At 38.2% G+C, this 25905-nt stretch overlaps 1 protein-coding gene across 1 annotated transcript in view; it reads left to right on the top strand.

Moving 5' to 3' along the window:
• The window catches only part of REV1 (REV1 DNA directed polymerase), a gene marked incomplete in the record, with an annotated part of 83412 nt that overhangs the window by 4837 nt on the left and 52670 nt on the right, over nucleotides 1-25905 (top strand). Inside the window, 2 exon segments of the mRNA XM_027767550.1 lie at nucleotides 19206-19374; nucleotides 25263-25415. Of these exon segments, the coding sequence (XP_027623351.1) occupies nucleotides 19206-19374; nucleotides 25263-25415 (322 nt within the window).

The raw sequence follows: 25905 nt of genomic DNA, 5'->3' as shown, positions 1-25905 counted from the left end.
TGAGCAAGTAAAGTAATAGTGCTTGAGGAGTCTGCAGATGGTGTATTACTTACATTTCTGGCCCACATGGCCAACCATGGTTCGAGTCCTGGACCCAGTGGCTTGAAACTCATTCTGGGAGCATGTACATGCTTGCCCAAGATCTTGGGAGGAGAGTGGAAGAGAAAGGATTCCATTGTGGCCATCCCCCCTTGGGAGTGATTTCTCACTTTCCCTCTCACTGTCTGTCTCTCTGTCTCTTGGGCAAAAACTTCTTTAAAACAAAATGCCATAAGACAAATAGGGGATGCCGTTTTGTGTTTTATTTTATTTATATTAGCACACCAAAGGAAGAGAAAAACATGTTGTGACTCTTAATCCTGTTTGCTACAGACTTTAATAGTAAAGGTTTCTTGATTTCTTTTTTTTCTTTTTGGAGAGGTTTTCGCTATAGAGCGTGTGTGCTCACCAGACAGACAGAGAGAGACAGAAAGCGAGAAATCACCCCCCAGGGGGGATGGTCATGCCGCAATCCCTTCTCCATTCTCCTCTCGGGATCTTGGGCACGCATGCACATGTGCCCCGGCGTGAGTTTTAAGCCACTGGGTCCAGGACGCGAACCACGGTCGACTACGTGGGAGTCCAGCGACATAGCCATTACGCTAAATGTTGGTCCCCATGGTTTCTTGATTTTTTTAAAGCTCTCATTTATGTCATTTGACCCTCTTTCATAGCCCATATTCCTCATAGTCCAATTAGCATTGAAGTTGAGCTTAGAGAGAAATTTCTAATTATCTGCATAATCTGCCACTGTCAACCAAGTCTTTATTTTCTCTTTTACCTCTGTAAAGTATTTTTTCCTTATTAAGGTTAACTTTTTTTGCTTTTATCCCAGTTGTTTTAACATTTTATTGTTTTGTTTGTAGTCACATGCAGTTCTAAGAAATAGTATGGAGAGATGTGGAACCCCTTTACTGAGTTTCCCCCAATGATACACTGACTATAAATTGCTATTGATACAGTCAAGATAGAGAACATTTTCACACCACAAGTATCATTCATGTTGTCTTTTATGGCCACACCTTCTCTTGGCCTCACCTTAATTACTAAACAGGTTTCCACTTTACTTTTTTGTCATTTCAGGACTGTTATATGAAAAGGAATTGGCTTTATTTATTCAACATAATTCTCTGGATATTTGTCAAAGTTGTTAGGTGGTTGAAATTGTTTTTCACTCAACACTTTAAATGCATTCTTTCCTTGATTGCATTGTTTCCTTTGAGAGGTCCACTGTAAGCCTGATAGAATATCTTTTATAGGTAACTTGTTGTTTCTCTCTTGCCAATTTGAGTATCTTGTCTTTGTGGTTTTGGTCAGTCTGGCTATAATGTGTCTTGGAAAAGATCTTCTGGGGTTGATTCTGTTTGGGGTCCTATGTATTTCTTGGGTCTGGATCTTTGAATGCCTCTCTAGGTTTGGAAAGTTTTCTTCCAGGATTTCATGGAATAGATTGTGAATGCTCTTACTAGTCTCTTCACCTTCTGGGATACCCATTATCTGGACGTTTGATGGCATCTAATATTTCTCATATATTATTCTCATTTTTTGGGACTGTTTTCTCAGTCTTTGTGGTGGATTTTTCTAGGCCTGCAATTCTCTTTTCTACGTCCAAGATTCTATCTTCTGTATGACCTAGTCTGCTTTTAAAGCTTTGGAGAGAGATTTTGACTTCCTGTATTATAGCCTTCATCTCTAACAGTTCTGTTTGGTTCTTTTTATGATATGTATTTCCTGTTTTAGATTGTGTAAGACCTTCCTCACTTTCTGGAACTCCTTGACTCTATTCTCCTGCCTCTTCTGGAGCTCATTGTCTCTCTTCTCTTGCATCTCTGTTAACTTTGTCATTATGAATATTCTAAATTTTTTTTATCAGGTATTTCCATTGAACTGTCTGTGGCTGAAGAGGTGTTATTTTCCCTTAAGGGGGAGGTATTATCTTGGTTTCTCATATTTCTTGTGCTTTTGTGGTGATTTTTAGTCATCTGGTGGGTTATACACTTCTTCCTAATTTCTAGAAGGTCAATCTGAGCATTCGGGGGCATGCAGGAGGAGGTGATCTACAATCTTATTGCCATTCTATTTTTATCCCTTTGTGCAGCAGATTCAGTGGATATTGAGGAATATGTTGACCCTGATACTATTTGGATGTTTGGCTATTGTTCCCTTAGATTCTTCTAGACATTCAATGAATAGAGATTGAGCAACAAAGTGATGAGGTAAAAGAAAAAGAATAAGAAAACAGAGAAAGAGAAAAAAAAAAAGAGAGAAATAGATGAAACAACAACCAAAAAAACATTTTGTTTTTTAAAGCAAAAATAAAACCGCATGGTATGCGACCTTACCAAGAGAATGCATTAGTTTTCAGCTGCAATGGAGGAGTCTTCTGAAGGCCTGCCAGTTGCCTCCTAGAGGGGAGGGGAAAAGGGGATTATTAGCAAGATAAAGGAGGATCTGAATGCCTAGAGAATACTTTACCTTAAAAATGTCTAAAAAGGAAAAATTCCAAAAAAAATAAGACACTCAGAGATAGAAGGATAGAGGGGGCACCCTACCACTCTAGATTGGGGACAGGAGGCTGAATTATCATTTCTCTTATTCCCTGATAGCCCTAGTTCTCAGCTGCAATGGAGGAAACATATTAATTTCAGGATAAGCCATTTCTCTTTTTTTTTCTTTTAAAGAATTATTTTATTTAACTTTATTTATTATTATTTTCCAGTTTGATTAGAGAGAGACAGAGAAAGAGAATGAGGGAAAGTGAGAAAGCAAGCCACCAGGTCTGAGACTCAAACCACGGTTGCCCATGTGTGAGTCTAGCACCTTTAACCACCATGCCAACTGGTGGCTCCCAAGCTGTTTCTTTTTCTACAAAATACCCCTTGCTGGGGTTTTGACTGGAATTACATTAAACCTGCAGATCAATTTGGAAATTGTCATCTTTGCTATGTTGAATATTCCAGTGTGTGGACTTCCATCCCATTTTATTTGATTTTATTGGGTCATCAGAAAAGTCATGACACATTTTTGCAGAGAAAAATAATGCCATGACTTTTCTGACAACCTAATAGTTGATCGAACAAATACATTTGGATGATGCTTTTGTATTAAGAACTGTATTTGGAATTGACCACATGCCCTGTTTAATTAACAGAGAGAGCTGGATCTTAAGTGGCCTACTGCAGAGTTCAAATCCTAGTTCTCTGTGGCTTAAACATGCCAAGTAAGCTAGCAGGTGGAGTAGTGGCTAAGGCACTGGATCCCACATGGCCAACTCCACAGTTCCAGTCCTGGACCCAGTGGCTTGACAAACACGCAGGGTGTGTGTATGTATATGCCCAAAATTCGAAGAGACAAATGGAAGAGAAAGGACTGCAGCATGACTGTTGTCCCTTAGGGGTGATTTCTCACTTTCCCTGTCTCTCTGTCTCTCTTCAACAAGTGCATGTGCCCTATGACAAAAAATAGAAAACAAACAAAACAAAATCCAGGCTTATGTGCACGAGTGCCCTGAACACCAACAGGATGGAAAACTAACTGGAGGAGATAGAATTGTGGTGTACCTATGCCCGCTTAGCAAGTGCTTTCTCACTCTCTTTCTGTCTCTTTATCCAATAAGCACATTTGAAAAATAACAAAATAAAACTGTTTGAAAAGAGATGGTGGCTGATGGGAAATGTGGATTTTATGGCGAATAATCTCTAGGAGTTAAGCACAAAAAGAATGGCAACAGAGAAATGGAATCAGTTGCCTTTTTAAGTTAGAGTGAATTCTTCATAAAGGAATTGACATTTTAGCTGGGTCTTGGATAAGAAGGCATTTTGTAAAATGTAAATGAGGGATAACATTATAGTCCTAATTCTAACCTACATTGCTGTTCTCTAATTTTGGTCAGCATGCTTACTCTCATACTCTAGAATTGTATGTTAACAGTGTTTCATTAGTTCTTTTGTTTCAGATGAAAAGCACCTTCCTCCCTCCTGTGAACTATAGTTATATTCACCCATTAAAATTAAATTCTTTTTTTCATTCCATAGTATTTAAATTTCACAGCACTAGTGCTAAAACTTTTTTTTTTTTTTTGGAGAGATTTTCACTGTAGGGCGCGTGCGCTCGCCAGACAGACAGAGAGAGACATAGAGACAGAAAGCGAGAAATCACCCCCCAGGGGGGATGGTCACGCCGCAATCCCTTCTCCTCCATTCTCCTCTTGGGATCTTGGACACGCACGCACACGCGCCCGGCGTGAGTTTCAAGCCACCGGGTCCGGGACACGAACTGCGGTCGACTACGTGGGAGTCCAGCGACATAGCCATTACGCTAACTGCTGGTTCCCCTAAAACATTTATTTTGACACTTGAGTTTTATTTTGTATTGTCAGGTCTTATTTATTAAGCTTTTTGGAGTCTTTTTTTTTTTTTTTTTAAAGAATTATTTTAGTTCCCTCCCCTTCCCTTCCCTTTCAATTTAACCAAAGAAGGACAGAGAGAGAGAGAAAGAGAAAGTGAGAAAGCAAGCTACCAGGTCTGGGACTTGAACCACGGTCAGCCATGTGGGAGTCCGGCGCCCTTAACCAATAGGCCACCTGCTGGCCTCCCTTGGACTGTCTTAATGTAGTGAATTCTTGCCGATGTGCATCAGAGATAACTAAATCTACTATTTCCCTTTGTTTGTTTTTGTGAAAGTTTCCCATATAAGCCAGTGCTACAGATCTAGTGGGCAGAAGTTACACTCTTCTGTGGGGTAGGGTCAAACTAGTTGACATAGAAAGAGGTGTTCTGGTTATTTTTAAAGTTTTCAACATGTAGATAGAAGACCAGGTCTAGCGACTGGCTCCACTGAAGTTTGTGAATTGGCAGGTGTGCAGGCAAATAACTTCTGCACAGTTTGCACAGTGGAAGAAGGAAGTATTCAAGTTTAACATGAAGAAGGAAATATGTAAGTGTCAGAGGAAGAAAAAATATAGAAATGTATCAAAGTTCACCCCAGAGGGGTTTGCTCGAAAACTTACAACCCAGAGCCAGCAGGTAGCATAGAGGTTAAGGCACTGAACTCCCACATGGTCCACAACTATGGTTCAAATCCTGGACCGGTAGCTTGAAACTGACACTGGGCATATGTGTGCATGCCCAGAATCCCAAGAGAATGGAGGAGAAGAGATTGTGGTGTGGGCTCCCCCATCCCCACCCCCCAGGGTGATTTCTTGCCTTTTATTTCTCTGTCTCTCCGGCAAGTTCATATGCCCTATAGCAGAAATCTTTCTCCAAAAAAGAAAAAAGAAAGAAAATTTGCACCCTTGTGTTGGTTTTTTCTGAACGTGTAAATGTGATGATTTAAGAGAAGAGTCCATTTAATGCTGACAAATTCAATTTTTTGGAAGCCAATGCTTTTTAAAAATTGTTACATTGGGTTGTCATGATGCATCTTTGCATAGAAAAATGAAAAAATATGTTATGACTGAAAAATCAGAAATGGTGATCCAGTATATCCTTCCATTTTTTGAAACACTGATCTTGTAAGTTGAAGATATTGGAATTTAGCCTTCAATATGGGAGAGTACTTACTAGGATTGTTGGAAAAGTCATGACACATTTTGGTTAGAAAAATACAGAACAATATATCACGACTTTTCCAACATCCCAATATATTAATTTATGCCACCCTATGTAATTTTGCCAGTACTGTATGTGGTATTTATAACATGTAGTTACTTAAAATGTGTTTTCTAGACTTGACAGTTTTCTTCAGTTGAGTTTATGTGACTTTTAGTTTATAGTGATGACTTAGGTGGTAGGTCTGAGGAGGTAGAAATGAGAGGAGGGAGTAAGCATAAATGCTGTAGAAAGAATGATGGACAGCAGTCAAGAGGTTGAAGCACGTGCACATTAGAAGCATGTGCACATTATCTGTGTGGTATGGACAAGTCTCCTGAGTTTTCTCTTATTTCCTCATCAATAACTATGGTGAGTTATCTTTTGTGGTATTATAAGCCTCAAATGAAATAAAGAAGTGATGAAGACCTCACTACAACTGGACCAAAGGGGGGAGGAATAAGCAGCCACTGGTATTAGTATTAGTATTAGTATTAGTATTAGTATTAGTTCTTTCTACCATTTGTGTGGCATAAACAACCTTTTATTCAAGTTCTTTGGATATGCATGCTGGAGTAGTATACATAATAAAGGTTTACTCAATAGAAGTTTAGAATGGTGATCCAGTATATCCTTCCATTTTTTGAAACACTGATCTTGTAAGTTGAAGATATTGGAATTTAGCCTTCAATATGGGAGAGTACTTACTAGGATTGTTGGAAAAGTCATGACACATTTTGGTTAGAAAAATACAGAACAATATATCACGACTTTTCCAACATCCCAATATATTAATTTATGCCACCCTATGTAATTTTGCCAGTACTGTATGTGGTATTTATAACATGTAGTTACTTAAAATGTGTTTTCTAGACTTGACAGTTTTCTTCAGTTGAGTTTATGTGACTTTTAGTTTATAGTGATGACTTAGGTGGTAGGTCTGAGGAGGTAGAAATGAGAGGAGGGAGTAAGCATAAATGCTGTAGAAAGAATGATGGACAGCAGTCAAGAGGTTGAAGCACGTGCACATTAGAAGCATGTGCACATTATCTGTGTGGTATGGACAAGTCTCCTGAGTTTTCTCTTATTTCCTCATCAATAACTATGGTGAGTTATCTTTTGTGGTATTATAAGCCTCAAATGAAATAAAGAAGTGATGAAGACCTCACTACAACTGGACCAAAGGGGGGAGGAATAAGCAGCTATTAGTATTAGTATTAGTATTAGTATTAGTATTAGTTCTTTCTACCATTTGTGTGGCATAAACAACCTTTTATTCAAGTTCTTTGGATATGCATGCTGGAGTAGTATACATAATAAAGGTTTACTCAATAGAAGTTTAGCCAAAAAATCTTTTGTATGAGATTTTAAAATTTTTTCTTTGTAGAATCTGTTTTAACCAGATAAGCAAAACTTTTTGTAAGCTGTGGCTGCAAATGAGTTGTCTTCATAGGATTTTGTGTTAATGTAGTGGATTTCTGTTGTGGTATTTCAGTTGTAGAGCTTCGTCTCAGTGCTGCCTAAATGGTGGTCCTGTGTGTGGTATTACGCCTTTTATTTGACTGTACTTTTATTTTTTTCTTTCATAAGAGGGAGACAGAGACAGGAGACACACACTCTTGACAGGGGCTTGGCATGTAGGGGTCCTTCCTCTGGCTTTCCAGCCAGCCAGATCACAGACATGTGTGAGCATGCCCCCATGTATTAGGTGGACCCAGGATCCAAACTTGAGCCTTCTGTGTGGCTCCAGCATTGCACAGTGGCATCCCATCACCTGTGGCATCCTGTCTGGAGCTATTGTGCTTTTAGCTGTTTGTTATTTACTGCAGTTGGTTTTAGTTAATTCTGAAATTTAGTTGCATTTAGAATGTTCTCATGTGTGCAAAACAACATTTAACAGTAGTATTGTGGAATATAGTTTAAACTTTGATTCAGAAGACACTTCAGTATTATAATTATCTTCATGCATAAACATTTACCTTTGTGTTTTACTTTAGTAAACATTTGTTGAGGATACTTAACTGTATTCTATGCCAGGATATTTGATGTACATTATATCTTCTTAAAAACGTGTTTTGTTAAATATTAATGGCTTATGGAAACTGGCAGCTAACCTTGAATTTCTATAACAAAAATTTAGGATTTTTGCTAGTAAAAAAAAAAAATCACAAAATTGTACATGACAGTTATCACAGGATTGAGCATGTTGTTCATTTATGGGTTTTAGAGGGACCTTCAGTGGTGAAGTGACAGGATTTGGTTAGATACATTTTTTTTTTCCAAATATTTTAAATATTTTGTGGTGATATATAAATGGACTGTTCAGGAGTATAGGCAGTTTAGGATATGTGATGACACCCACATATACAGAGGCACATAAGTGGATATAATACATACATGTATGAGTAATGGCAGTGTTGATACTATTACTTGTTGAGAGAATACTAGAAGATGAAGACCCTCATTAATTCTTTTCCCTTCTATCCACAATCTTAGCTGGTATCCTTCTCTTTGTAACAAAATACCAAAGGTTAGGTAATTTATAAAAAGTAAAGGTTTATTTGGCTCCCAGTTCTGGAGGCTGGGAAGTATGCAAGATCAAGAGGCCACATCTGGTAAGAGCTTTCTTACTGCATTATCCGGTGATGGAAGCTGAAAGGGCAAATGAGCACATGAGACACAGGAAATAATGGAGACCAAACTTATTCTTTTTCTCAAGAGCCTACTCTTGCAAAAGCTAACCTACTCCTGTGAAAACAGCATTAATCTGTTTATGAGGACAGATTAATGATTCAACATTAATGATTCATGATTTAAACACTTCTTAAATTCCTCAGTTCTCAACTCTGTTGCCTTAGGAATTGAGTTTTGAAAATGTGAACTTTGCTCTTTATTTTAATTTGACCAGAGAGGGACAGAATAAGAGAGAGCGAGAAAGATGGAAAGTGAGAAAGCAAGCCACCAGGTCCAGGACTCAGACCGTGGTCAATCATGTGGGAGTCTAGTGCCCTTAACCACTACGCCACCTACTGGCTGCGATTGTTTATTTTAATCAGATCACCAAAGCACTTTTTGATGGGTTATAGAATTATTTTTGCTTAAGTTATTTGATGTTTTCTATAAATAATATTAGCTATAACTGAGACAATAATTGCTTCTAATAAGTACTTTGCTTTATTTGAGTTTGAACTTCTTGACTTTGAACCTGATGTATGTATAATGCAGTGTTTATTGGATAATCAAAATATGTGGATTCAGGGCTGGCAGGTAGCCTATTGGTTAAGGTGCTGGACTCCCACATGACCGACTGTGGTTCAAGTCCCAGATCTGGCCACTTGCCTTCTCCCTCTCCCTCTCTCTTTGTCTGTCTCTGGTCAAATTGAAGAATAATAATAAATAAGTAAAGTAAATTTTAAAAAATGTGGATTGTTGCCCTATCTTTTATGGTGTGCTACAAATTTATATACTGGGGGCTTCAAAAAAATTCATGGAGAAGTGGAATTAAGGTACAAGTTTATTTTTATGCAAAAAAATTTTGAAAGCCATGTGTATCATTTTCAAGATAGGTATTTTCCATGAACTTTTGGAAATTTCTCTACCCCAATTTATGATAATACGTGAGGGAGAACAATAATTTTTATCAGTGATTTCTTTTTTTAATTATTTATTTTATTATTATTCATTTTTATCAGAGTGAGATGCGAAGAGGGTGGAGGGGTGAGTGAGAAAACAAGCTGCCAGGTCCAGGAATTGAACCATAGTCAGCCATGTTGGGGTCCAGCACTCCAATCACCACACCACCTGCCGGCCCCTATCAGTGTTATATTAAATTATCTTCTTTATATATATACATATGCTTTTATATATAATATATGTAATTGGAATATATATAATTATGATAAAGATGTAGAATTATATATTATATATTAAAATAGGTATTTAAAATAGTTATAATTATATATGTGTGTGTCTATATGAGGTCAAGGTTTTTTCTTTTTTTGGAGAGGTTTTTGCTATAGGGCACGTGCGCTCGCCAGACAGAGACAGACAGAGAGACAGAAAGTGAGAAATCAACCCCCGGGGGGGAGTCTACGCCACATTCCCTCCTCCTCCATTCTCCTCTCGGGATCTTGGGCATGCATGCACATGTGCCCAGCGTGAGTTTAAGCCACCGGGTCCAGGACACGAACTGCGGTCGACTATGTGGGAGTCCAGCGACACAGCCATTACGCTAACTGCTGGTCCCTTTTATTTTTATTTTTAATTCTAATCAGTCCAGTCTGTTTAACTTGATTAGGCTTGTTTATACTACTGTGAAAAATGAAATAGCTGTTAGATCTCTAAAATCTCTCTTTAGCTTGCCACAGGACATGTGTACTCACCAGAGATAGAGAGAGAAGATGAAAAATCACACACCCTGAGGGATGGCCACACTGCAGTCTCTTCTCCTCCATTCACCTCTAGGGATTTGGAGCATGTATGTACATGCACCCAGCGTTTTTGTCAAGCTACTTGGTCTGGATCTCAAACTGTGAAGTTGACCATGTGGAATCCAGCTGCCTTAACCTCCACATACTTGCTGGACCCTAAAAGCTCTTCTAATTCCAAACTTTCTAGACTGACATTGATTGTAGATAGCTAGAGGCTAGAAATTACCTGAATCTAGTTTTGTTTTACTTTTTTCTTTTATACTCTGTCACTATATTTAGGACTTTGTTGAAGGAAAAGGTACTGAAGGGTGGGCAGTAGGAAAAGAATCTGTAGGAGGGATTATGGATTAAAAACATTTAGTGGTTTATGGCTCAGCTCTGGAGTTCCTTCTTCCTGTGTTGGATAAGATACAGTAAAAATATTACTATCATACCAGTAACAGCTGATGCATGAGTCTTAACTACATGCAAGACATTTTTCTCAGTTCTTTATAATCTTTAGCTTTTTTGTTGTTAATAGGCTGCCTGCACTCACTGGAGAGAAACAGAACACAGAGGGTTGTGTGAAAGCATCCCTTAGAGGAGATAACCTCGTCATAATCCCTTCTCCCTCATTCTTCTGCTGAGATTTTGGGCACACATGTATAGGAGCCCAGCATGTTTTTTCAAGCCACTGGGTCCAGGACTCGATCATGCACCCAGCTGTGTAGGACTCAACCACCCTAACCACCATGCCACCAGCTGACCTAATTTTTAGCTTTTAAAATCCCTACAACAGCCCTCTAAGGTACTGTTATTCCTGGTTTACTAATAAGGAGACAAGAGACTCTGGGAAGCTAAGTAACTTGCCTGAGATCCACACAACTGGTGAGTGAGAGCCCTGAAATTTGAATTCAGTTATTCTTTTTTGGAGTCTGTGTTCTTAGTAATACGGTATCTGGCCTCTAATTTGTGAATGTGTGAATAAATGTTTTGAGGATTAAAGTATTGATACCACTTCCACTTACTTTTATTAGAGGGATGGACTTTAGGCAGGAGTCTGTGTTGCAACGAAAATATTAATTAATTTAAAAATATTTGCTAAGTACCTGCATTGTGTTAGGGATATGAAAGAGAGTAAGGCACGGTTCCTGCTCTAATGGAGCATATGTTCCAGAAGAGAATCTGATAGTAGGCTTACAAATAGATTAGGTCATTTCCCACTATGAGGAAAATTAACTGGTATAGGTCTTACTACAGATATGTGTCACACAATTCTTACACCATGGTGTCAGAAACTGTTTTTTCTAGTTAACCCCACATCCTCTTACTTAAAGGAGAATATTGAAACTAAATATGAATTTATTATGCAAATATTCAGTTACCATTTATATTGTTTTGAACTTGCAATATGACAATACATTCCATTACTAATGAAGTAGAACTATAGAGGAAATACAACTTAGAAATTGAAAAAAAAAATAATCAGATTAAGATCAGCCACCATGCATTCCTGGTTTTAGTGTGCCTGGCTATCGTGCTGGTGGAGAGGTCCCTGGCTGCTGTCCATGGTGCACTATTGACAGTTCTGCTTTAGTTTGAAAGTCAGAGCCACTGTGTGCCAGCCTGTATATAGTCATCTTTCTTCTTTTATTTGTATAGAATGTAGGGCTGGAACCTCAAGTCATATACAGTACATGAAAGGAGTTGTAATGTGCTTGTGGTTTATAATACAGTTTTCATATTGACTGTTTCCTGTACTAGAGTTACTTTATCCTTATGGCTTTAGTTTTTATTTATGAAGAGAAAAAAGCCTAAAGGAGTTAAGTAGCTTGTCCAAAGTCACACGACTGAAAAGTGTAAAAGCCAAGATTAAACCCAAGTCAGACTGACACCGTAGTTTATGTGATCTTACCTTTTAACTAGATTGGTTTTTCATGGTCCACTTCACAGTGAAGAATATGCAAAAGCTTTCAAAATTGAACTTCAAAGAATCCTCTTAACTTCATCCAGTGAAAGGACAATAAACTCTCCATGTTTCCCGGTTGCAAATTTCTAGAGTAATTAGATTTCAAAGAGCAGCGAGTAGAAGGGAGAGTGCTTTATGAGTATGTATGTGGAAAGTTGATGTGTTCCTGCCATATCTTTTGATTAAGTAGAAGACAGACAGCTATTTTTCTATTCAGATCATTTAATAGAGTTAGAATTGTTCATCATAGATTAAACTGCAAAGAAATGTACATTTCTGTGCTTTTTATTGGATTTAGTGTCTGTGTTGATGTATCATAATCTAGCCTTTAATTTGGTACTTTTTACTGTTATGAAATGAGGTCAACCAGGTTCTATAATCTTGGACAAGGAAAGTAAACTGTAGATTGCTGACTGGCTAGCTATGTAATCTCTATTTTACAGTGAGACATTGTGAGGATTTTTTTTTTCTTTTAAATATTTTATTGTAACATAGGATTTATATATAATCATTATACATTGTTGTAGGGTATAGAATGGTCTTTAAAAGCATGAATGTAGGGTACAATAAATCAAAGATACAAACATATTCTCCACCTTCAATGTTTAACATCACATTATATTGTGAACATTCAAAACTCTAATGGTTATTCTCCAAGTGCGTATTAAATTGCTTGTGACTTTTTTTTTTTTTTTAAGAGAGATTTATGCCATAGGATATGTGCACTCGCTGGAGAGACAGAAAGGAACAGAAAGTGAGAAATCATCCTTGGGGGGAATGTCCACGCCACAGTCTCTTGTCCTCCATTCTTCTCTCAAGATTTTGGGTGCACACACACACATGCCCAGTGTGAGTTTTAAGCTGAGTCTAGGACTTGAACCACGGTCTAGTATGTGGGAGTCCAGCAATGAAACCATTATGCCTTCTGCTGGTCCTGCCTGTGATAGTCTTTACTGTGAGGTACAGTTCTAAAGAAAAATATACTCATTAAAAATCAGGCAACAATCTCATAAATTAACAAAGATAAACTTCATAGCCAATGAAAGAATTTGTCATTTTTGTGTAGAGGACTGTGGGAAATAAGAGTTTATAATTTGAAAAAGTCTGTTGGTATCAATCATTGGTCTAGTTAGAGATAGGTAAAATTGTACGTAACGATAGCTCATTAGGCAGAGAAAGAAAAAACGCTTTCACTCACACATGGGTGTCTTACAAGTCTCACAGTCTTACAAGAACTGTGCATAGAGAAATAAGCCCTTGGAGCCAGCAGGTAGTGTGGTGGTTAAGGTGCTGGATTCCCACATGGTCTACCATGGTTTGAGTTGTGGACTTAAGTGACTTTCTCTTTCTCGTCATCTAACAAGTAATAATAAATAAATAAAATAATAATTAAAATTTTTTTTAAAGTCCCTGAAAAGGCAAAGATGAAATAAAATTGGAAAGAGATGTTTAAAAGTGAAGACATGGTAAAGCCAGTGATTGGATGAATTACAGACTTTACAAAGTTCTTGATTTTAGCTTATTTTTTAAATTCGTGCCAAAGAGAGACTCAGCTGCAACATTTTGTACTTTTTCTCTGTTATCTAGTTTTATACAATGAATAATAGCTATAATAAATATACACATTGAAACCTGTGGAGACAACTGTGTATCAAATAATTAGCAGATTTGTATTTACACCTGCTTGTGTGTAAACTTGTTGAATCTACATTTAGTGCTAGCATTCAATGGTGTAATAGTATGTGTGGACTTACCCTTTTTTTCTAGTTGTTTTTTGTTCTCTCACTTCTATTTGTCTCTTTAGCACTGGTGTAGTTGTCCCTTAAGTATTTGCTGGAAGGCTGGTTTTGTTATAGTCTGGTGAATTCTTTTAGCATTTGTTTATCTAGGAATGATTTTATTTCTCCTTCCCATTTGAAGTATAATCTTGCTAGGTATAGTATTTTTTAGCTGAAATTTGCTTTACTTTCAGGGTTTTTCCATATGTCTTCCCATTCTTTCCTTGCCTGCATAGTTTCAGCTGAGAGAGCTGATGTTAGTCTAATGTTACAAATTATTTTGTAAATAACTTGGCGTTTCTCCCTTGCTATTTTTAGAATTTTTCTTTGACTTTGATTTTAACCAATTTTGCTATGATATGCTTTGGAGAAGGTCATCTTATGTTATGTCTATTTGGTGTACTTTATCTCTTGAATTTGGATTTCTGCATGCTTCTCTGAATTTGGAAATTTTTCAGCTAATGTATTATGAAAGATATTTCTATGCCTTTACCTGTCTGTTACCTGGAATACCTGTTATGTGGATATTCAGCTGTTTAGCAGTGTCTAGGATTTCTCATATATTGTCTTCATTTTTAATGGTTATTCTTCTATTCTCTTCAGTTTCTTGGATTAAATTGGAGGTTTTGTCTTTAAGCTCAGGGATTCTTTCTTCTGCATGGTCTAATCTGCTGTTGATACTTTCAAGGGAGGTTTTGATTTCCAATGTATGCTTCATCTCCAGAAGTTCTGTTTGATTCTTTTTCAGTGTGTCTGTCTCTTTATGGAGTTCTTCCTTCATGTCATGGAAGGATTTTCTTTTTTGTTTGTTTGTTTTTTTTTGTAGAGGTTTTTGCTATAGGGCACGTGCGCTCACCAGACAGAGAGAGACATAGAGACAGAAAGCGAGAAATCACCCCCCAGGGGAGATGGTCACGCCGCAATCCCTTCTCCTCCATTCTCCTCTTGGGATCTTGGGCATGCACGCACACGCACCCAGCATGAGTTTTAAGCCACCGGGTCCAGGACGCAAACCGCGGTCGACTACGTGGGAGTCCAGCGACAGAGCCATTACGCTAACTGCTGGTTCCCAGGATTTTCTGATCTCCTACAACTGTTTTCTCTTGAATATTGTTGAGTGTCGTTACAACTGATATTCTGAATTCTTTTTCTGACATTTCTGCTATCTCTTATATAATATTTAATCCATTGCTGTTGAGGAGTAACAGTCTTTCAAGGGAAAGTTATTTCCTCTTTTTTCCCTATTTCTTTGGACTCTGTTATGCTTATTAGACATCTGGTGGTATTCTCACTTCTTTGGAGTCTTTCTGTAGGTGTGTGCTTCTTCACTTGTCTATGATATGTGTAAGCTCTGTCCAAATTTCCCTCTTCTACTGTAGGAGAGAGTGTGGAATCTACAATAGGAGCTTAGGGTTCAGATAGCCAACGGGGAGTTTCTCTTCTTTTGCTGCCAAGGGATTTATGGAGAAAGAATTCCTCCAGAGTCTCCTATTTCCAGGTTTGGTTCTTGTATACCCAAACCTAATTGCTCCCAATGTGGATGGAGGTTACACTGATAGAACATAAGGTGGTAGGCTACTTTGCAGTGTGTGTTTGCACACCACATAGGCTGGAGGTCCTCTCCTGCCCAACAACAGGCTGGCCAGGGGTCCCTGCTGCTGAGCTCAAAAAGAGCATCTTGGCTTGGTCCTGCCTGTTGGTACTGTAAGTATGAGAGGCAGAGTGGCATCAACACACATGGGGCAGCAGTTCCTATCTTTGTTCTCTGGGATTGCAGAAACCACCTATTGGTTCTTGAAGTATGGAAAGCCTCTCCTCCACAGTAGGCTGGGTGGAGGTCCCTGTTCTGATGATAAAGTTTTTATGATTTTTGTTAAAAGAATAATTTTATCCAACTTTATTTATTATTACTACTTTCCAGATGATCAGAGAAAGAAAAGGAGAGAGAGAGAAAGCGAGCCACCAGGTTCAGGACTCGAACCGTGGTCTGCCATATGGGAGTCGAGTGCCTTAAACCACCATGCCACCTACCAGCCCTAGTTTTTATGATTCTTAATCCTTGAAAACTTCCATTTTAAATTTCTTTAATTAAAAGTATAGTCACAGTTTTCTTTGTATTATACTTTTTATTTTTTTGGGAGAGGTTTTTGCTATAGGGCGCATACGCTCGCCTGACAGAAAGAGACAGAGAGATAGAAAGCGAGAAATCACCCCCCGGGGGGATGGCCACACTGCAATCCCTTCTCCACTCTCCTCTCGGGATCTTGGGCACACATGTACACGCGCCCGGCGTGAGTTTAAGCCACCGGGTCCGGGACTCGAACCATGGTTGACTACGTGGGAGTCCAGCTACATAGCCATTATGCTAACTGCTGGTCCCTGTATTATACTTTTAATTTGTGGTTACTAGTCACATATCATAAGTTCTTGAAATGTAGCTAGTCTAAATTGAGATGTGTTAAAATGTAAAATACATTCTGGAAATTCTGGAATTCTGGAAAACTTTACATGAAAAAGAGAGTAGCTGTTATAGTTTTTTTTTTTTTTTAAGAGATTTTTGTATAACAAAATCTTGTACTTGCCACGGAGACAGAAAGTGAGAAATCACACACACACACACACCTGCCCCCATGGGGATGGCCATGCTGCACATGCCACAGTCCCTTCTCCTCCATTCTCCTCTTGGAATTTTGGGCACACACGCACATGTACCCAGCATTAGTTTTTGTTTTTGTTTTTGTTTTCTGAGAGATTTTTGCTACAGGACGCGTGCGTTCGCCAGAAAGAGAGAGACAGAGAGACAGAAAGCGAGAAATCTCCCCCCAGGGTGGATGGCCACACCACAATCCCTTTTCCTCCATTCTCCTCTCAGGATCTTGGGCATGCATGCACATGAGCCCAGCATGACTTTAAGCCTCCAGGTCTGGGACTCAAACCGCGGTTGGCTACATGGGAGTCCAGCGACATAGCCATTACGCTAACTACTTTTCCCCCCAGCGTGAGTTTTAAGCCGCCAGGTCCAGGACTCAAACTGCAGTTGACTATGGGGGGAGTCCAGCAATATAGCCATTATGCTATCTGCTGGTCCCATATTATAGTTTTCTATATTGATTGTGTGTCGAAATTATATTTTGGTGCTATTGAATTAAATAGAGTATTATTAAAATTTATTTTACCCTTCTCTTTGTAATGGGACCACTAAAATTTTTTAAATTACATACATGACTTGGATTTATGGTTCACTATTTATTTATTTAGTATAGTGTCTTGCTGTGTGAAGATTAAACTTCCTGCTTTAACCTTTCTTGTAGTTGGTAGTACAGGCATGTGCCACTGTACTTAGCATTTAGGGTGGACCAGAAATCGAGCCCTTGCCTCTCCCATGTGGCCTCAGCCTGCCAAGTAGTGTTAACCAGTGTACACTACTGTAGTGGTCCTCTGTTCATCTGTTAGATAGTGTTAGGACAAGTTGAATATTCCTAATTCTAAAATCTGAAGTGTTCCAAAATCTGTGACCTTCTGAGCACTGATGGTACCGCAAGTAGAAAATTCCATACCTGACCTCCTGTGACAAATCACAGTCAAACATTACAGTACTTCAGGCTATGTGGGTAATGTGTATATAAAACATCAATGAATTTTATGTTAGACTGGGCCTGTCTTGAAGATACCTCATTATGTGTATGCAAATATTTCAAAATCTGAAAAAACTCAGAATACTTCTGATCCTAAGCATAAATAAGGGATACTTAGCCTATATGTATAATTAGTAATTTCAAACAAATTCTGCACTGCAAGAATTGGGCAAACTTGGGACCAGCAGATGGCATAATGGCTATGTCACTGGACTCCCATGTAGTTGACTGTGGTTTGAGTCCCGAACCCAGTGACGTAAACTCACACCAGGCGCATGTGTATGCATGCCCAAGATCCTGAGAGGAGAATGAAAGAGAAGAGATTGCGGTGTTGCCAGCCCCCCAGAGGGGTGATTTCTCGTTTTCTGTCTCTCTGTTTGTCTCTTTCTGGCGAACGCATGCGCCCTATAGCAAAAACTTCTCCAAAAAAAGGGGGGGCAACCTGATAGTTCTGTATGCTGTTAGTTTATTTTTCTTCTTCTAAAGCCTAAAACTCACTTGATTAGACCATCGCCGTAATAAAAATGTTTATTTAAATACTTGGAGCAATGACACTCTGATGTTGAATGACAAAGTGGATACATAAGCCATCTGTGGGCCCCTCCAATACCCCCTGCTTCAGTAGCTGTTTCTTGGCAGAGGACATGAGTTAACTTTTATTAGGGCGATAGATGAAGCAGAAAAGTAATGGAAAATAATTAGTTTTATGTCATACTAGTAATGCAGGTTGTAACAAAGATTAAAGTTACTGTTTAGGGACCAGCAGGTGGTGTAGTGGTTAAGGCACTGGACCTCCTATATGGCTAAGAATGGTTTGAGTCCTGGACTTGGTGTCTTGACACACCAGACAATCCCAGGAGAATGGAGGAGAAAGGATTGTGACGTGGCCATTCCCGGGGTGGGAGAGGGGGTGATATCTAACTTTCCCTCTCACTGTCTTCTGTCTCTTTCCAGCAAGCTCATGCACCCTATGGCAAAAACTTTAAATAAAAAAAAATTAAGCTTCATAGGAGCAAAACCTGTTTATAAACTCGATAGTAAGTCTAAAAGTAAATGTGAATTACTTATTAAACTAGTCTTATATTCCTCTGAAAGAGTTTAAAGATTAGTCAGACTCCTTAGTGAGCCATAAATAGGTTAATTTTTTTGGAGAGATTTTTGTGCTTGCAGAGACAGAAAGCGAGAAATCATTCCCTAGGGGGAATGGCCACACCACAGTCCCCAACAGGCTAATTTTTAAAATATGAAGTACGAGTATCATGGTCATTTGCTAAATATGGTAAAGAATATTTAGATAGTTACTAAGTATTGAAAAATACTTAGTCTTCGGTTCTTTACAGCAGAGACAGAAAGCGAGAAATCATTCCCTAGGGGGAATGGCCACACCACAGTCCCCAACAGGCTAATTTTTAAAATATGAAGTACGAGTATCATGGTCATTTGCTAAATATGGTAAAGAATATTTAGATAGTTACTAAGTATTGAAAAATACTTAGTCTTCGGTTCTTTACATCAAGTTCCTTTTTCCTCTACTAGGCATTCCTTAGCAATAGATATTTTTTCTTTTGGTTGACTGTCTGGCTAGACAGTGGTGGGGAGGGAGTACCAAAGCAACCCCTTAGTTTTATCACTTTGTGGTTTACATTCCAACTTTGTTTACTGACTGAACACAGCCAAGGAGAAAGTCAACTAATAATATTCTTTAAGTAGCTTATTTGAGGGATTAGGAAGCCTAGAGTTCTACTCTCTTAGACATGAAACTCTTAATATATTTTAATATTCTACAGATCCTTCAGCTGAGGAATTGAGAAAGCTCATGATGTTGCATGGAGGTCAATACCATGTGTATTATTCTAGATCTAAAACAACACACATTATTGCTACAAATCTTCCTAATGCCAAAATTAAAGAATTAAAGGGAGAAAAAGTAATTCGACCAGAATGGATTGTAGAAAGGTAAGTATAATTTTTTATTGAATTTAATTGAAATAATATGATTTTTTTAAAGCGGAGTTTCTTTTTCTCTTGCTAATAATTATCTAACTTGTTTTACTTCATATTTGATGAGAACATAAAACAATTCATTCTTAAACAGCCTCATATTGGTAATCCAGGTAGCCTAGGATTGGGCATCCTGTTAGAAGTAGAGTATTCATGTTCTTGCAACCTCAGTTACCAGGAATTGGGGATGATGCCTTAAGAATGCAATAAAAAGCATGTATTGGAGGGGGCTGACCTCGTGTGGTATTTAATCAACAGATATCTGTGTACCTTTTTTGGGCTAGACAATTCCTGTGTACTTGGAAATTATCAATGAACAAAACAAAAATTCTCTCCACTGCCTCTTGGAGATTATATTCTATTGGGAGAGACAAACCATAAACAATAAGTTTAAATATTAAGAGTAAACTTTGTCATATATTTTTAATTTTTTAAGAATTATTTTTTATTATTATTTTTTAAAATTATGGCCAGAGAGAGACACAGAGAGAGAGAGAAAGTTGGAAAGCAAGCCACCAGGTCCAGAACTCAAACTGTTGACTGCCATGTATAGTCCAGCACCTTAACCACTATGCCACTTGCCAGGCCCATTTTCATATATATATATTTATTTATATATACATTTTGTTTGTTTGTTTTGTTTTTGTTATCAGGCTTGTGCCCTCTTTGGAGAAGGAAAGTGAGAAATCACCCCCACTCCTCAGGGGATGACCAGGCCAAAAATCCCTTTTCAATTCTCCTGAGATTTTGGGCGCACACACACACACACACACACACACACACACACACTCACACACTCACCTGGCTTGATTTTCAAGCTGTCAGATCCTGTACTGCAACCATCTGGGCCATGTAAGAGTCCAGTTCCTTAACCACTGCACCACCTGCTGGCCCCAGAGTGAATGATTCTTTATATTGGTACTTTTGGTTTTGAAATTTGGATTTCGCTATTTGGCTCTTTTGCTCTTTTTTTTTGTTTGAAGAATGGTAGAAATTGTAGGTATAGTTTTTCCATGCTTAATATAAACAGGAAAATTAGTAAATGATAGAAATTATTCCCTGATTTTAAAAGAAAGTCTTTAAAAAAATACATACTTTTAGGTAATGTTTCTGTCCATATATTTGTAGATAGAAGAATGAATAAGCAGGGATAATTATGAGTACAACTGATAACTTCAAATTAAAGGATTTCTTATCTAGCATTACTATAGTACATTGGATTTTAAATCCTTTTACCAAGTATTTCTAAGGATATCTCATTTGAAACCTGCAAAATTTAAATTGGCTTTTTAATATTATAACAATCTCCACGATGATTATAAGCCCAAGAATTCTGCTGGACCACATGACTCTCAATTAGAAGTTGGACAAGTTCTTAAAACCTGGAGAGAACACTTCTAGAGCATGTATCATCCCATCCTGATGTCAGTAGTGTGGGAGAAGCAAACATGAGATTAGGGCATTTTGTCTATTCGATGCATTTTGGTTTATCACAGATGTACACCTGGGACACTGGGCATTGTTTTGCTCTATACTTACCCTTCAGATGATGAAAAGGATAGAAGGGTTAGGATTCGACCTCAGGGGTTTAGTTTCTCTACTTAGGGTGTAGGGTTTTTGCAGGTGAGCTGAGATAGCTGTTACTATAAGAAGATAAGGGACCAGCAGTTAGTGTAATGGCTATGTCGCTGAACTCCCATGTAGTTGACCGCGGTTCGAGTCCTGGACCCGGTGGCTTAAACTCCAGCCGGGCGCGTGTGTGTGCATGCCCAAGATCCTGAGAGGAGAATGGACAAGAAAGGATTGTGGTGTGGCCATCCCCCCTGGGGGGTGATTTTTCGCTTTCTCTCTCTGTTTTCCTGGTGAGTGCATACGCCCTATAGCAAAAAACTTCTCCAAAAAAAAAAAAAAAAAAAAAAAGGATAAGAGACAGGTAATTAAGACCAAAGTTAGAGAAGGAAAAATAAGTTTGATACAAAATAATGTAATGAATGATCTAGTTTTAGGATTTTTCTTCTTTTTTCCCTTATGTATATTTGTCTGTTTTTTAAGAGAGAAAAACACAGCCACCCCCCCAACAGTCTTCACACAGTAATCCACCCAAGCCATATCCAGCCAGGATCACGGGCATGCACACACTCAGCATATATAGGGAAACCTGGGGTCTAGAACCTGAGACCTTCCTATATGGCTTAAGCTTCATGGAGCTTTGCACTATCATTTGCAGCAGCTAGCTGAGTTTCAGAATTTTGATTCTAGTATTTGAATGTAAGTGTAATTCTGGTAAAACTTTAAGGTTAATAATATACCCATTTGAGCAAGTGAAAATTTAAGTGTTTTGTAACTAATACGTTGTTTACCATCATAATTTAGTACTTCCAGCACTTGGATATAGTTTAAAATACTTCATACAGAATTATTAAATACACATTGCTATAATTATACAAAGAACATAGTCTATACCATTAAACAGTTTCATTTTAAAGATTTGTCATCAGGGGGCTGGCAGGTGGCATGGTAGTTGAGGGTGCAGAGTTCCCACATAGCTAGCCACAGTTCAAGTCCTGGACCTGGCAGCTTTCTCTCTCTCTCTCTTACTCTGTCCCTCTCTAGCCAAATTTAAATAAATTAATAAATACAGTTCAATAATATAATTCTTTTTTAAAAAATCTGTCATCAGTATGTTTTCCTATATTCATAATTGCTGACTTAATTTTTTAAAGAATTATTTTATTGAACTTTATTCATTTATTTTAATTTGACCAGAGAGGGACAGAGCGAGAGACAGAGAGAAAGAAAGTGAGAAAGCAAGCCCCCAGGTTCGGGACTTGAACCACAATCAGCCTTGTAGAAGTTCAGTGCCCTCAATCACCACACCACTAGCTGACCCTCCAGTTGACTTAATATTTTTAATTGATATTCTGTAAGCCAATTCAGTCATTGCCTTTTTCGTGTTTGTTTGGTTTTTGTTTTTATTATAAGAGAGTGTAAGTGCTTGCCAGAGTGAGTGAGTGTGTGTGCACACCCCAGTGGGTGTGGTGATGCTGCAATTCTTTCTCCTCTGTTTCTCTATCTCATCAGCATTTTGGATGAGCATGTACCTACCTGCACCTGACATGTCAAGCCGCCAGGGCTGAGATTTGAACTATGTTCAACCATGTGGGATCTGGTTCCCTTTGTCTTGGGCTTAACCCTTGTGCCCTAGATTGGCCCCAACATGGTGGTTATTTTTAAGAAAATTTTGGGAAAGTACTATTTAAGCAAATAAAAATCCTTGGATTTATGAGACAATAAGAAAAATATTATTCTTTTTTTTTTCCCCCTAAGTAATCAGGTATGACTTTGTTAGTGATTTTAGGTTTAAAAACTAACGATTTTTTAAAAAACATTTTTTAATATGTAAGGAACCTGTTTTAAAATTTGGATGTTAGCATAAATGTATTGCTTAATTTGAAGTAGAATACTATTCTTAGTTTATTTCTCTTTTCAATCCATTTTTTGGACTTTCTCAACTCCAGCTTTTCTTTCTTCCTTTCCCTCTTTTTTTTTTTTTTTTTTTTTTTTTTAAAGAGGTTTTTGTCTTAGTAGGCATGCACTCATCTGGGAGAAAGAGAGTGAAAGGGAAGGTGAGAAATCACCCCCAAGGGGTGATTGGCCGTGCTGCAATCCTTTCTCCTTTGTTGTCCTTTCAGGATCTTGGGCACACACATACTCCCAGATTGATTTTCTTCTTTTGTTTTTAGTGAGAAATTTTTGCTATCAGGTGCATGTGCTCACTGGAGAGACAGAAAGTGAGAAATCACCCCACCCCATCCCCAGGGGATGGCCATGCTGCAGTCCCTTCTCCTTCATTCTCCTCTCGGGATTTTGGTCATACATGCACATGTACCTGGCTTGAGTTTGAAGCTGCTGGGTCAAGGACTCGAACCGTAATCGACTATATGGGAGTCCAACAATGTGACCATTATGCCCTCTGCTGGTCTCATGGCTCGCTTACTTTCCAGGACACTGGATCCAGTACTCAAATTGCATGGTTGACCATATGGGATCCAGCTGCCTTATCCACCACCATGCCTCCTGGCTGGCCCCAAAATTTATTAATTAACTTATTTTTGAAATTTTAAAATTCTTTTAGAGAGATTTTTGTTATAATATATGTGCCTTTGCCAGACAGACAGAAAGTGAGAAATTACACTGCAGAGGGGATGGCGGTGCCACATTTCCTTCTCCATTCTCCCCTCTGGATTTTGGGTACAGACGCACATGTGCCTAATGTTGTGCCTTGGGGTCCAGGATTTGAACCGCAGTCGACTACATGGGAGTCTAGCGACATAACCATTACACCATCTGCTGGTCCCTAATTATTTTTGACAGTAGGGCAAAATTCTTCCGACAGTCTCATAGTGCCTTATTCCTCTCATCCCAGCCTTCGAGTAAGCTAGGTTCATGGACATGCACTGCTGGGCCTGGTATATCTAGTATGGTCTGAGAGTGAACCTGGTCCTTTTGTGTGGCAGAAAATGAGGTTTTTTTGTTTGTTTTAATTTTCCAGAAGGTACATGTGCTCACCAGGGAGAAAGGGAGGGAGAAAGTGGAAAAACATTCCCCATGAGGAATAGGCATACATGCACACACGTTAGTGTCTCTCTCAAGTTGCCAAGTTCAAACTGGACTTGGCCATGTGCCATCAAGCCACTGTAACCACCAGGCCATGGCTAACTGGAAAATTGCCATTAAGCCACCTTAATCACCAAGCCATGGCTAACTGGAAAATGTATTTTTAAAGATATAGTAACATATGTAACTCCAATTTGCATTCAGAATTTATTAAAACAGCTTAATCATATTAATTTTAGTTCCGAAGTACAAAAGGAAATAGGTATTTGGGAGTTTCAGTTAAAGTGCCAGTACTACCTACTAGTATAAGACTGGGGTTCCCTGGATTTTAATGCTGATGTTATGATATGTAATAAGCATTTGGAGGAAATACGTGATAACTTTTGCCCTCTTAGAGTTAATATTCTTAGATAGCCATGTCTTTTCTTTTTTTTTTTTTAAGAGAGATTTTTGCTATAGGGAGTTTATGCTTGCCAGAGACACATGAGACACATGAGAGAGAGAGTGAGAAATCACCTCCCAAGGGGGTGGCCACGCCACAGTCCCTTCTCCTCTTGTGATTTTGGGCACACATGCATATGCGCCAGGTGTGAGTTTTAAGCCACCAGGTCTGGGACTCAAACCATGGTCAACATGGTGGAAGTCCAGTGACACAGCCATTATGCTTTCTGCTGGTCCGCTTTTCTCATTCTTAAATACATAAAAATAGTTTCAAGTTATTTTTTACTCTTGAAATAAGAGTCTGTATTTTGTCCTGTATTTTATTTTACACTTTCTACATTTAAGAAACTTAATTTGAATTGGGAAAACAGACTTTTCATTCACTATTTTTATTCTAGAAAAGCTTAATATGTAAGATGGGATTGGAAGAAGTCTTGATTATCATATCTCAACTGTTTGAGGGGGAACAAACAGTGGTTAATGTTAAAGTTAGGAGAATTAAAATATTGACTAGTGCTTACAGTTTTTCTCCATAGTTCTCCATTCATGTAAAATTGTTGGCCACTAATTCTTTTAAATTTTATATCTGTCTTTTATCTGGAACGTCTTTAGTGTTTAAGTAAAACCGTATTGGTTTAGGACCATTAAAAAGTGAAAAGTGATAAACTAAGAAAACAGGTAGCCCATTTGTGAGATAATTTTAAGAACATGAATTTTGTTTATGAAGTGCATTTTTACAAAGTATTGAATTCTAAATTAGTGTTGCTTTTGTTTGTTTGTTTTAGCATCAAAGCTGGGCGACTCTTATCCTACATTCCATATCAGCTGTACACCAAGCAGTCCAGTGTGCAGAGGGGTCTCAACTTTAATTCTGTGTGCAAACCTGAGGATCCTGTGCCAGGTCCAAGCAATATAGCCAAACAGCTCCACAGCAGGGTGTAAGTTTGTCTTATTTGGGAATACTGTAAAGCTCATTTTAAGTGGTGACTGACTGTTGGCTCTGCTGAAGATAGAAACAAATAGTTTGGCCATTTACCTGTGTTTGAAGATTCATAAACGTAAACGAGTTTTCCTAGTCTTATAGATTCTCATGTTAAATTAATGGACCTTCAGTTACTAGTAAACTTTTTATGGATTTCATGAAAGTAATTTTTGCACATGAAATTTGCTATATATGGAGTGTCGGTTTCTCAAAAACTGAACTGACTGTACCACCTGTACTTTTGTTGTATGCGGTGCATAGGAAGATAATTAAAATATTAACACTTTTAGGTTATTTTTGAAGTATTCAAAAATAAATGTTAAATATGTTAATCCTTTTATATCATGGTAGTTTAGTTGGCCCTCAGTTACAGGATAGGAGTGGATCTAGACTTTATGCAATATGGCCAATTTTAAAAAATATATTGATTTAATTAGCTTTAATTG

Source organism: Tupaia chinensis, unplaced genomic scaffold, assembly GCF_000334495.1.
Source record: "Tupaia chinensis unplaced genomic scaffold, TupChi_1.0 Scaffold144276_1, whole genome shotgun sequence".
Taxonomy (NCBI): Eukaryota; Metazoa; Chordata; class Mammalia; order Scandentia; family Tupaiidae; genus Tupaia; species Tupaia belangeri.
Note: the sequence above shows the minus strand (reverse complement) of the source record. Positions and strands in the feature narration are given on the sequence as shown.